Source organism: Rhinolophus sinicus, linkage group LG02 (genome assembly GCF_036562045.2).
Source record: "Rhinolophus sinicus isolate RSC01 linkage group LG02, ASM3656204v1, whole genome shotgun sequence".
Lineage (NCBI taxonomy): Eukaryota > Metazoa > Chordata > Mammalia > Chiroptera > Rhinolophidae > Rhinolophus > Rhinolophus sinicus.
The window spans coordinates 35,861,917-35,876,259 of NC_133752.1; the positions used below are offsets into that span (position 1 = coordinate 35,861,917).

General features: G+C 34.5%; 1 protein-coding gene across 2 annotated transcripts in view; it reads left to right on the top strand.

Moving 5' to 3' along the window:
• Positions 1 to 14,343, top strand: part of EMCN (endomucin) — a 97,721-nt gene that overhangs the window by 66,568 nt on the left and 16,810 nt on the right. For both annotated transcript variants that reach the window (XM_019757679.2, XM_019757678.2), the window contains exons 5-8: positions 2,686 to 2,724; positions 8,771 to 8,863; positions 9,603 to 9,656; positions 11,197 to 11,292. In XM_019757679.2, coding sequence (XP_019613238.2) covers positions 2,686 to 2,724; positions 8,771 to 8,863; positions 9,603 to 9,656; positions 11,197 to 11,292 — 282 coding nt within the window. The remainder of the gene's footprint in view (positions 1 to 2,685; positions 2,725 to 8,770; positions 8,864 to 9,602; positions 9,657 to 11,196; positions 11,293 to 14,343) is intronic.

Here is a 14,343-nt window from a genome sequence, read left to right on the forward strand (position 1 = left end):
TATATATGTAGTATTCTGGCACACCTTAAGTCATACTTATTTTTTCTTTTATATGATAAGTCCTTCTAAAATTGTTATACATTTTTGAAGCCTGATAAAAACACAAATAAAGAATATGAATTGAAAAATTTTTCATTATCAATTAAGTCTATCAGCAAAAAAGCTTATGATCTGATATTAATAGCAAGGTGAACAAAAGGTTTAGATTGTCTTTGTATTCTAATCCTCTAGCAGCTATTATAAAGATTTTTAACTGTATCTTCCAAATACAAATTTTGCCGTGTTCAAAGCTATTTTAACTAGTTATCAAAAGTAGGACTAAATTACATAAGTGTTCATTTCAGAACAGTTTAGTGGAAGGAAATGCTATCTATTTTAGTAAAAGAAGATGGACACAGACCTGAATTATAATCATTGCCCACCCCCTTGAGAAGTTGTTTCACTTCTCTCAGAAAATATTTGCAGACGTGCCAAATGAGAATAATATCTCTCTTGTAGACATCAACAACCAATATATGAAACTGATCATAAGAGTTGATTTAAAAATGGTATCCATGATTATCCAACTAGCTTTTTTAAATAAAGCAGTAATTTTCCCTTAAAATTAAATTTAGGTAGGTATTATTATTATTATTTCTCATTTGTTCATTCCATATGTGTTTACTGGAGACATATTTTGCTATGTTCAGGCAGTGAGCACTAGAATTGGCTTGGAGTAAAACAAGAAATCTTGGATGGACCTAGAGGGTATGATGCTCAGTGAAATAAGTCCGACAGAGAAAGACAAATGCAATATGATTTCACTTATATGTGGAATCTAAAAACAAAACAAATGAACAAACAAAACGAAACAGAAATAGAGATACAGAGAACGAAAAACAGACCCACAGATACAGAAAACAAAATGATGTTTGCCAGAGGGGAGGGAAGTAGGGGTTATGGATGAAAAAGGTGAAGGGGTAAAAACTTCCAGTTATAAAACAATAAGTCACAGGGATATAATATACAGCAAAGGGAATATAGTCAATAATATTATAATAACTTTGCATGGCAACAGATGGTTTACTAGATGTGCTGTGATCACCTAGTAATACATAAAACTGTTGAATCAATATGTTGGATACCTAAAACGAATATAATATTATATATCAACTATACTTTAATTTTAAAATTCAATAAAAGGAAGAGAGATCTCTGTCCTCATGGAGTTTACATCCTGACAACAACAACAACAAAATTTTAATAAAGTGAATGTCACTGTAGTTAAAAAAAAAAAAAAAAAAAGTACTGTTGAGCAAGTGATGCAGAATGGTAGACTAGTGTGAAGGGAAATGTAGAGACAACTTTAGATAAGTTGGTTGGAAGAGACTTCTCTGAGTGGTGACACCTGAGCAGAGTCGTGAAAGGTAAAAGGAAGCCAATACAGGTTTGAGAGAACAACACAGATTTAGGGAAGAGCAAGGAGAGAAGCCTGAGGTGGGAAGAGCCCCTACCCACTTTGATCTAAATGGGCTGAATGGTTGGAGATGAATTTAGGAGCAATGCATGGACTGCATCCTATAAAGACTTGCCAGCCTTAGTCGAAAGAATAAGGAGCCATTGGAGCAGCCAAGTTTAAATTTAAAAAGAGTTTTCTAGGTGGCTGTTGCAGGTACTAAGGGAAGAAATATGGGTTCCAGATGAACAGTAGCTGATTAAATGGTGAGACATATTTGGAATATATTATGAAACTAGAGCTGATGGGGGGTGAGAAAAAGAGGAGAATCAAAAAAAGGCCACTACTTTTTTGACTTGTGCAACTAGTCGGGGAAATTGTGCTATGCATTGAACCAAGAAGGCGGGGGTAGAGGCAGCTTTAAGTCTACCAGTCAAGAGTTTTGTTTTGGGCATGTTAAATTGGAGATGCTGATAAACAGTCAAGTGAAGATACAAAGGAGGCCAATGGATATTTTAAACATATTAATTGGGCCTCCATTTGTTTCAAAAATATTTTCTATATTTTTCACATGGCAAATCTTGTTCATGGTGCATATACTCAAAGTTGTTGAATTGAACTTTGAATATAATTCTCTCAAGTAATTTTACTTCTAGAAAGTTTTTCTGGATTGTACTGACTTTAAAGGAATTCCCTAAGTTTCAAAGGTATCTGTCTAAACCTTCTTGAATCTTCCCCAGGTCAGGAGATGCATCAGATCTTACTAGAAATAATGACACATGGCAGTGCCACTCATGAAGCACCTGCCAAAGGATCTGTAGTTGTCTGTGTTATCAGGCATATTCAAGATGTGAATTTGTACCAGATGTTCTAAAGTAAGGTCAACAACAAACTGTGGCCTGCAGACCAAATCTGGCCCCCACCTGTTTTTCTGTAGAGTTTCATTGGAATACAGGTATTACGTAAACCTGCATTCAGACGACAACAGCAAAGTTGCTACAGAGACTTAGGGCCCACAAAGCCTAAAATATTTACTCTTTGGCCCTGTTAGAAAAAGTTGGTTGACCCCAATCTAAAGTATCTTTTAATCATGAAGCCTCATGATTTTATAATTTGAGGAAAAGTGAATCAGAAATGAGTGAATCAGAAATGAGTTCTATATCCATTTGCCACCTGAAACAATTATGACAATAGATCTGACATTCAACATTTAATTTTAATGATTTTCTTTCCTTTTCTTTCCTCTAAAGCTGAGAATCAGAGTTCAATCAAAACAACAAAAATACCAGGTAAGTTCATGTTTTTGCTTTTGTTTTTGCTTTTCTCTGAGGATGTTCATGTGTAAAATCCCAAGAATAAGTTGATCAACAAGTTTGAGGGCAGGGTGAAGTAGTACAAGGAAAAAAAAAAGAAAGCAGACCAGAAGAACATACAAGGACGTGCCTGAATGCTCTGTGGCTGGAGTGATAAATGTATGAAGCCCGTGGAATTGTCCTCTGCCCAGAACCCGCTGTTCTTGCTCTGTTTCAATGGTTGGCATGTCCTCTCCCAGAAGCGTAGTGTGTTTGTGAACTGCCTTCTCAGTATTTCCTAACAAAGCCTAGTCCTGCCATCCAAAGAGATGATGTTATAAACCACAGTTAACAGCCTAAAATGTTGGCACTCCAACAAGTGCTTGTACTTTGCCATCCTTAGTTTTAAACCGAATGAATTTCGGATGATGGAGCAATGGGAACTGGAAAAGATCATTGGCCAGGGGAAGATGGTAACATTGAATCTTCCTGTTGTTTTGAAATCACAATTATTTGGGGGATTTTTATGTTCCTACATCCTACCTGGTATTTTAATAAATGACAAATCTCTTAGATTCTCAATCCTAGTCACCTTTGGTATTTATTAGTTTGGTGCAAAAGTAATTGCGGGTTTTGTCATTATTATTAACCTTTTAAACCACAACTACTTTTGCATCAACCTAATATAAACTGAGAAATATGTGAAATAAACCTAGAAGATCATGTAATGTAAAAAAATTAAAAATAAAGCCATGAAATTTATGAGTGCCTTTAATAAGATTTCGATTTCCACAGCAAATGTCCTAAATAATCATCATAGTTTACCTTCTACCGCTTATATTCGAGGAATTCAAAGCTGAAATGATTATGCTTTTAACTTTCATTTGTCTTCTACAAAATATAGCTCATGAATGAAGTTACTTTTATATTATTAATACTCTGTATTTCACCTCATCACCATTTTTTTTATTTGTATTTCCACCTATATATAGTCTACAAATGCACTAGAAAAAGCACTGGGGAAAACAAAGGGAAACAAAACATAAAATGGTCCATCCAGGCAAAGAGGCTTTGCATTGGCCAATGCTGTACATGTGCTGGAGAAGTCCTTCCCCTCTGCTTCATGGATTTGTTATCCTGGAGAAGCTACAGATGGAGAATTGAGAGGCTGCCAAAATCCTCAACTCTTTTAAGGAGGGACTGAAGCATCCTTTATTTTGTTCACAAAATTCCAGCTTTAACTATAATGGGTTTTTAAATGTAATGAAAATCCACTTAGGCTATTTTAATTTTGAATTATGGAAACTAGTTCTCCTAAAATAGATAGTAAAACAGGCCATTGATTTGAATAGTGGACTAGCAAGAAATGAGACTGATTTCATAAGCCTCAAGACAAGTCAGTCTCAAGCTTCGGATATATGTTATCCGAATATTTGGATATATTATGTCTTTATTAACAACTGCAATTGTGTTTGTTTAAAATCTCCAGTTATATATATTTATCAAAGATGTTCAAATATCAAATTGGTAAAATATTCACCCATATGATCAAGGATATGGATCTTACTTAAAATAGTATTTCTTTTTTAGGTAGAAGTTGAGGTAGAATTTCAGCCTATAGAATTATTAGTATACTTCTTTTTTATAAATATGAGCTAATGTGCATTTAGTCCTTCAATAGATGATACATAGTTCTCACATTTGATAGTTTTTCATATTCTGTACCCAGCTTTAATTTTATTAAAAAATTGTTTTTTACCACCCACTTCAAAAACTATTAGTAAAAGTCTAGAAATTGATGACTGTTTTATATAGGATTTTTGAGGGGAATTAAAAATAAGTAAGGCAACTCTAAATAAAATGTGAATTATAAGAAATTATACATAGATATGATATCATAATTATATAATAAAGATTTTAAAAAATAGTCATAGTTACATGGAAATTATTGATCCGGGTCTGAGGACATATCTATTCATTCCACTCAATAGTATAAAGTAGATAGCTGTATTTAACAATGCTAAACATGAGGAATTAATGTTCAATGTCTAAAGCATGTAGAAAAGTCAAACTTCAACTGCCCACTGTAACAGATCTGGTAAGAGTTCAAATTTAGTATGATACCCTGCTAAATATACAGAATAGTATATTCAACCAATCACTACTAACTGAGTCGTTCAATAAAATCATTCTGTTCCATTAGAGTAACACTAGCTAAGAGTTGTAAGTGATAGATATATGGAGCCTGTCATTAAGCATTTCCAAGGAAGACTATTCAACATTATAAATAACTATAATAACTCTAGTAGTCATGTTGGTATAAAATGATATGTCAATAGATAAGCTTCAGGTAACCTTAGGTTAAGATTTGCAGAGGGAACGATTTTTTTTCCTCTGTAGCTGTGGTTGTGTTATACGTTGGGTGGGGGGAAAGCAGTTTAAAATATACTCGTAGTTTATGGAGAAGTGACCTTCTAGCTGCCAGATTATTCTACCTCCTCATTTTTCTAACTCTAAGTTCAGAGCTCATGAGGAGCTGGAAAGACCTACTAAAAAATGATGAAAGACTGTTTATTCTCTAGATATATATGCAGATATCACGTAGCCATTACAATTTTAAGCAGAGATGGAATTCACTTTTCTTTAGTGTTATCATTTTTCCACAGACTTGTCCTTGGAAATAAACCTCTTTATTTCTTTGATAAGAGATCTTAGCTCTGAAGAAAAATGGACCAGTATGCCTCAGTGTATTAGAAAAAGAATAAACTATCTGTCCTTAATTTTCTGGAAATTTTACTGTATTAGTGTTCTCTAGAGAAACAGAAAAAATAGGATACATAGAAGATAGATAGATAGATAGATAGATAGATAGATAGATAGATGATAGATAGATAGATAGATAGATAGATGATAGATAGATAGATAGATAGATAGATAGATAGATAGATAGATAGATGATAGATAGATAATATAGATATATACAGATAGACTTATTATAAGAAATTGGCTCATGCATTGTGGAGGGTGAGCAGTCCCAAGATCTGCAGTCAGAAAGCTGGCAGCCTGGAGACCTAGGAAAGTTGATTGTGTTATTCCAGTCCAAGTCCAAAGGCCTGACAATCAGGAAAATCAATGATTAAGTACTAGTCTGAAAGACAGCAGGCTTAAAAACAAAAAAGAGTCAGTATTTCAATTTGATGTTTCTTGATAGTCTATTTCGTATATTTTTACATTTAAAATTTTTGAGAAAATTAGACAAATCTACTTTGATTGAAAGGTACAACTCTCAGGGGCCTAACTACAATATAATAACAGGATATTATAAAATAATATATATTAATAAAATATAACTTAACATATTATAATTTTATAATAGTGTTATATATAATATAAACATATTAGTATCTAGAACTCTTCTAGGCAATTTAAATTTATTTTTACTCATTTAATTTTCACAACACTGTGATGTGGAACTATTATAATCATTACTTGTAGATGTGAAAACTTAGATGCAAAGAGTTTAAGTGACTTGTCCAAGATTCACAGCAAATAAATGCTAGAGTCAGATTTGAACCCAGGTACTCAGACTTCAGAATCATGCTCTTAACTATCCACTGTACCTCTCTTGTACCTCCTCTGCCAATGCTACTCTAGTTGTAATGTAAGATAACAGAGTCTCAGCAAAACCCTCGGAGATCATCAGCTCTGAAACCATCATGGTTCCCACTATCTTAGCCACAGAAAGAATCACATTAGGCTCACAATTGGTGAATTTAGTGAAGACCCATAATTTCATCAATATGATCATGCTAAAGGGCAGGGTTTCTCAAGTTGTGAGTTAATTCCCATTCATGACCAGTATTTTAAACAATGAAATAAAAGAAATAAGAAAAGAAAACACCAGAAGACATTACATGTAATAGAGGTAAGGGGTGTGTGTGTGTGTGTGTGTGTGTGTGTACTAGATTCAGAAATAATTAACTGAAGGCTAAAATTAAAACCAAAGGAAAAATTTTGAGTCTTTATTCAAGGATCAAATGAATCCTCCATTTTAGAAGAGTTAATTATCTTGCCTACCTATATATCAGTATCGATAACAGTTGGCACTGGACCATCAACACATTTTATATAGGAAAGCATAGAGTTTCATCTGAACCAGATAGATTATACTCAGAATTATAGCTACCACTTAGCCTGTCTGTGAGAAGGTAATAAGGTAGGAGTCTTGAAACAACCTTTGGGAAATCCCAGATGGATCAATGCCATTGTTTATTTAATCAGCCATCTCATTCTCAACCAACACAACTGAAAGAGCATTCATCCTTACTAAAACACTTGACATGGGAAAAAGCAACTAAAAGTACCAAAGTTTCAGCTAGTTCCCACTCTTTCATTTAATATTCTTTTCTCTGTCTGCTTAGTACACTAGCTTGATATTTTTCTTTGTTCTTATAGACATATATCTAGCTTCCTCCCACAGATATCTTGCATGGCAAGAGCAGTACAGACTCTTAAACATTATTCTTCCCCCACAGATGTCAAAAATGCCTGAGCATGCAATGCGTACTGTACTGTGGGTGGCAAAGAAGGAAAGATCCAAGGCAGTCATAGGTGATATCAATTTCTTTGATACAATTATACATTGTCTCAATACTCCTGAGAGGGCCATAATTATAAGAGATGCCTCTTAGTTCAGCCAAGCCATCAGCTACGTTTCACTGCACACCCACTGTGGTCAGAGCTCCACGAATATGTGGGCTACGGTGGGAGTTATGGCTTTCACACTCCAGGAACATCCAATTCAGTAGAGAGACAAGGCAAATAGGTGTGATAAAAAGATGTCACTTCATACTATAAGAAAAAGAGAAAGATTTTTCAATATTTTTCTAAATACAAATTACATTTTATTCCAAACGTACAAGAATAAATGATATGCACTTATAAAACATTTAATTATTTATATTTCCTTGAAATGTACTGAGATTTGTGGATTTTGAATAATAAATTTTTATTTTTCTGTCAGTCCTTCTGACTAAAGATGGCAAAGGTTGACTTAAGCAAGCAAATAATAATTATAATAAGTTTAAACTATAATAAGTTTATAATAAGTTTAACATTTACATTTTCTTTGAAAGAAGAGAACACGGACCGTGGTGCCCTGTTTCCCCGAAAATAAGACCTAGCCAGACCATCAGCTCTAATGCGTCTTTTGGAGAAAAAATTAATATAAGACCCGGTTTTATATAATAATATTTTATATTATAGTAAAATAAGACCAGGTCATAATATAATATAATATAATATAATATAATATAATATAATATAATATAATATAATATAATATAATATAATATAATATAATATAATATAATATAATATAATATAATATAATACTGGGTCTTATATTAATTTTGCTTCAAAAGACGCATTAGAGCTAACGGTCCGGCTAGGTCTTATTTTCGGGGAAACACGGTAGAAATGCAACAAAGCAGCAGTTACTCTAGATAAAGCACTTAAGCGTAAACTACTGCTGAGCTTTAAGGTGAACACGAAGGAATCTTTGATTTTTCCCCAATCCTTTTAACCAAAGCTTTGATTGCAATCTTTCTCTTTTACCAAGAAACACTCTAAAAAAAGAAGTCCTGTGCATTTATGTTCACTTTAAGTATCTGTGGTAGAAACACAAAATCACTATCACTCAAAGTTATAATATCTGACATGTGAATAATGCTTTTGCATAGATTTTCATCCCATAAGAATCTCGTACAGTACGGGATACCAGCTGCAGCCTAGAATAAGAGATGTACTCAAGTTTTCTTAACAGTTTTTGAAGATATAATACAGAAACCCAGGTTTTGTGATTCCAAATTTACTCTTTGTTACAAGAGAACTAGATGAAGTTAGGATTTAGTGCACAATTGTATGTATTCAACAAGAAACAGTATTCACAGATCTTCAGAAATGCAAACTGTTTGAATCGCAAAGAAATCCAATAAGAAGAGTTGATACTATAGTCTGACTGGATTTATGATTTTGCCTGCAGTTAGCTCTTCACAACCAGATGCCTCACCTTCTGAAACCAGTATATCACCCTCAGTACCAACAGCAATTATAGACAACATCTCACAGTCTCAAGGTATGACTTCTGTGTGCATGAGTGCAAACTGGCTTTGCTTAACCCCTTCTCACCAAGAAAACTGTTCCAATCTTTTTTTTTTTCTTTTTTTTTTTTTTAATTTTATTTTATTAAATTTATTGGGGTGACAATTGTTAGTAAAATTACATAGATTTCAGGTGTACAATTCTGTATTACATCATCTATAAATCCCATTGTGTGTTCATCACCCAGAGTCAGTTCTCCTTCCATCACCATATATTCGAACTGTTCCAATCTTAAAAAAAAGAAAGAGAAAAAGAAAGAAAGAAGGAAGGAAGGGAGGGAGGGAGGGAGGGAGGGAGGGAGGGAGGGAGGGAGGGAGGGAGGGAGGAAGGAAGGGAGGAAGGAGAAAGAAAGTTTTATTTAGGTATAATTGATATACAAAAACAGAAAGAAAAAAAAAAAGCACATCCACAAAAAGAAGCGGGGGCACAAGGAAACTTTTGGATGTGATGCGTATATGTGTCTATTACCTTGATTGCGGTGATGATTTCATGGGTGTATGTCCAAACTCATCAAATTGTATACATTAACTCCCTACTAATCTTGATTTGCAAAATAGAGCTCTTTAAGAATGAGATCAGATATATTCACTCGAAGCATCATACCTACAGATCCCAGAGGCTTACTTAAACGGGAGGAGGGATGAAGGGATGATTGTGAGGACTGGCACACGTTAACCAAAGGTCACTGATGTTTTTCTTTCTTCAAATAATAGGCACTGAGAATGCAAAAAATGTAAGCTCTTCTTCAACCAGCCCCTCTTATTCCAGTGAGTAACAGACGTATCTTCTTTCATGGCAGTAGACATGCAGAATGTTTGAATGTTACCAGTATGGGAAGAGATTTGATTATAGATAGATTTTTTATCAGCTTTACTGAATATGCAGTCTCATAATAATGCTATCTAACTGCCACATGCTTTGAAAATTTCCTACTTGGGAGTCTGGTTTTAATGAGCACAGCGTTAGGATTATTTTCTTACCTTAATGCTAAGCAATTACCACCAAGGGTCAAGGTGAATTGATGGGGTCAGTCTCAGATAAGCCAAAGTGCACAGCCAGAGATACCCATAAAAAAACAAATTGTTCACCTTTACAGAACTTTGTCTTAATGCTAAAAATGGCTTTTAAAGAAATATTCCATTTTAGCAAGAACAGATGTATGTCATATAACATACACGTGTATGCTAGAACTAAGTAGAGAATATTAATTAATTTCCCTGGAAATTAAAAATAAGATGAATATATATGAATCTGGGATGATAAAAGGTGATCTTAAGTTTAGGTAAGCCATTCCATTCCAACGGGTCATCATTGCATTTATTGACCAGCTGGTTCGTAGCTTCCTCATTTTGGAAGGCACTGGTGATCTCATTCAAGGTCTAATATGAACCCAGCAGGACTTACTTAAAACAAATATTTAATCATAACAATGCAAGTGTAAACCACCCTACAAATGAATTTGGTAATTATTCCCATTCCCTAATAAACATGAGGAACACATAAGCAACCATTTGAGAATACCTAACTAATTAGTAACTATAACTTCTATATCACTAGTTATATCCCTAGGGCAGTGTTTTCCTTTCATCACTGTTGTTTTAATCCGGGAAATGACTGTTAGAAAAGAAGGCAGATGCTGAAAAAACAAACAGCAAACCCTCCTCTTAAAACAGAAAAAAAAACACCCTAATTACTGCAGCAACGCACTTCCCCAAATAGACATTTACACACACACATGCACACACATGCACATCTTTCTTGAACTATGCTGCTCATGTTTAGAAATCATATACACTGTGCTATCCAACTGTATCCATTTATGTTATTTTATGCCTTTTCTAATTCTAAGATATTATTGTGGAAAGATGCTTGAGAGATTTTTTTTTAGAAAACCAGCTTTATTCACTAGAGCACTTCTAGTGCGGAATATATATACTTTTTTCCAGTAACTTTGTTATAAGGTAGTAAAGAATCTAATGTGTGAATGTGGGTCTGACTGTAGGTCTAGAGGACATCTCTGCCTCTCCAGTCTTCCATCTTCTGACTCCTCCAGTCTACAGGAAGGGGGGAACTATCTCCCTTAGGTTTGAAATTTTATTTCAGAAAGGCTACAAGACTGACATCAAGTGGATACGTCAGAAATGACAACTGGAGCAAAACTCTTGAATCAGATCAGTCTTTGCCTAAAATACAACATTTTAATAGAATGATGTTTAAAGAAGAAAGCATGCATGCATTTGTTCGGTGCATCAACTATTTATTGTGACATTCAATAGCCACTCTGACAATGTCTCCTATACTTCCTAGGTATTATTTTGCCTGTAGTTATTGCTTTGATTGTAATAACACTTTCAGCATTTGCTCTGGTGGGTTTGTATCGAATGTGCCGGAAGACAGACCCAGGTAGGTAACAATGTTTTGTTTCATTTTGTTGAGAATACACATGCTCAGTCTAAACTCTGAAGGATATAGAGGAATTACAGAAAAAATAAAATGCCATATTGCTTGATACCAAAAATAGAGACAAAGGGGTAGAGAAAGCCATTGCATGCTGGTGAAGTAAGGAGTAGGGATTAACTACTAGTGGCAGATATTATCAAATATGGAAAATTTCTTTTTAATCAAATAGCTCCAGTTTTGTAGGTGGTTGGGGGAGTATGGTAGTAAAGAAGACAGAAAATGACATGCATTATCTATGGTGAAGATGTGTTCCTTTTCCATATAACAGACGATAAAGGGAAGCTTGTTAAGAATTTAGTTTAGGGGCCCATAATCTCAAGAAGAGTGTTCTGTGATTTTGTTCTTTCCTGGGAGGCACCAATTCCTTTCAATGAGGGTGGCTTCCACGACTGTGGGCTCCGTTAATTGAATTAGTTCCTCAGGATTGAACACAACTGCAATTTTTAGTGGGATTCTAGTCTGAAATTCTTTATTATCCTCCTTAATCTTCCAATAGCATTTAGAAGTCTTTCCTCTTTCCTTTAAAATGACACTGCTTTTTTTAAAACATCCTCACACTTTGTTTTCTTCTTTTTGCTGTTTTTACCTTCTCCCGACCTCTTAAATATTTATGGTTCCCATAATTACACTATGTTGTTGTGTTTTGTTTAAGTAAACTTTTTATTTTAGAATAGATTAAAATGCATTAAAAAGTTGCAAACATAGCTGGACTTGCCATACACCCCATACCTGTTTTTCTTATTATTAATATGGTATATTAGTCACAATTACTTAACCAGTATTGATCCAGTATTATTAACTAGGGTCCCTACTTTATTCAGATATCTTTCAGTCTTCATTCAGTCTTTTTTTTCTGTTCCAGGAACTTGAGCTGTTTTTATTAGACACTTCATCAGAATGCCCCTTCAGTTTTCATGGCTCAGTACTCCTTTCTGTTATCTTACACATCAGTCTCTCTTTCCATTGCAGACCCCTGCCCTGGTTGTGTAATGCAGTGGTATGTGCCCCTGCTTTCATCCCTGCTATTTCTTCCTCTAGAGTGTCCAGCCCACCACTTAATTCTTATAACATATTTAATCTCCAATTTATCCATTAGCATCTAGTTCAAACACCAATTTGATGTATCTTTGTATAACACACTATCTCTTTAAGCACACTGGAGTGTTCTCACTTTAAATTCTATAGAATTTTGTGATATTATTCATCCTGCTACAGTGCACATAGTTACTTCTCTATGTGCCGGTTTTCCCTTTGTCTGCTCTGAGTGCTATAACAAAAATACTGTAGACTGTGTGGCTTAAACAACAATTTATTGCTCACAATTCTGGAGGCTGAGAAGTCCAATCAAGAAGTCATCAGATAGGGTGAGGGTATTTATTCTTCCTGGTTTATAGCTAACTGCCTTCTCTCTGTGTCTCACGTGTTGGGAAGAACAAGAGAGTTTTTTGTGGCCTTTTTATAAGGTCAGCAATCCCATGAAGACTCAGGTCTTGTGATCTAATCACCTTCCAAAGAACCAACATCCTAAATTCATCACATTGGGCGTTCAGATTTAACATATGAATTTTAGGGGGATGCAAACATTCAGTCCACAACTTCAGGCAACCTCTCCAGTCACAAAACACATATTGTTCACATTGCATCATGCATAACGCATAGCAGAGTCTTACTGTATGCTTGCTGAGTTAAATTTTTATGTTTTCAGTAAAATAAAACCTTGCCTTTCCTCACGTACATTCTAAATATTTCACTAGCGGAACTCTACCTAAATCTCAAATACTATGAAAAAGGAAAAATCGGTTATTTGATGAGACACAGGGATATAAGCCACACTATCCTTTGTGTACCCCATGGACAGGGTGTCTCCAGGACACTAATGAATGCTGCTCCTGAGACGGGTCCCTACCCACGCCCACCACATAGACAGCTGGGTGAAGGCATGACAGTGAAGGGAAAGTTAAGAGACAAAAACAGTAGTGTTCGTTTTAGCTCTTGGTGGAAAATAACAAGAAAACAAATCAATTACTTTCTCTTTGGGAGTTAATGAATAAACTTCTTAATGTAGAAAATATGTTTTCTTACTCAATTTCCAGAGGGGAAATGGCATGTTTAAACATCAGTTTAATTTCTCTAAATTGCTAAACCACCAATCCTATCTTTTATGTGAAATCAACCATCCAAGTTGAATCCTGTGGGTGTTGACTACACAAGAAAGGTTAAAAAATAAATATATATATATATGAGAGAGAGAGAGAGAGAGAGAGTGCTAAATCCATTTGTAAAAATACCCTTTCCTGAAAAATGGCTTTGCATAGGAAGATTTGCAAATAAGTTATTTATAAAGTGGACATTGTCTATTAAAGAGGACTCTGTGGATGAATTGGATCATTCGGGGGGCATAAAATGTACCAAATTCCTACCACTGTGGAGAGTTATTCTGAAGACATATGATACTTTATAACCAAGTTTAACAATTGTACCATTAGCCAAATCTTCTTGGTTATGGTTAACTCTGTTTTCCAAACAGAATTTATAACATTGTTATCATTCAATTAGCACCATTATGAACCCTCAGTTAATTGCTCTTCAATATGTCGGTAAGACTTCATTAAGTTCATAAAATTTATAAACTAACTCTGCTTTCTGGAAGACAACATGAATCAGATTTTAATATGAAATTACACTTATCTGGATAATGTTAACAATAGTCTGAGATTTAATCCAAATAAGAACAGCATATATGCAGAAAGTAGTCTGCTGGTATGCATCTATGTGCTAATGAACCCATGTTACAGTATTCTAAGAAAAAAAATTAAATAAGCATGCAAAAGATATCAACCCATTTTGGAACACAGCTATGAGCATCACAGGTGATATCACACATAGCATTTATAACAGAACTTTTTAAAATGCTGTTGAAACCCTACTTATGGTAGGGAAGACGAGCTTAGATCTAGTTGGTCTATATGGCACCCTGAAGTTAATTCCTAAGGA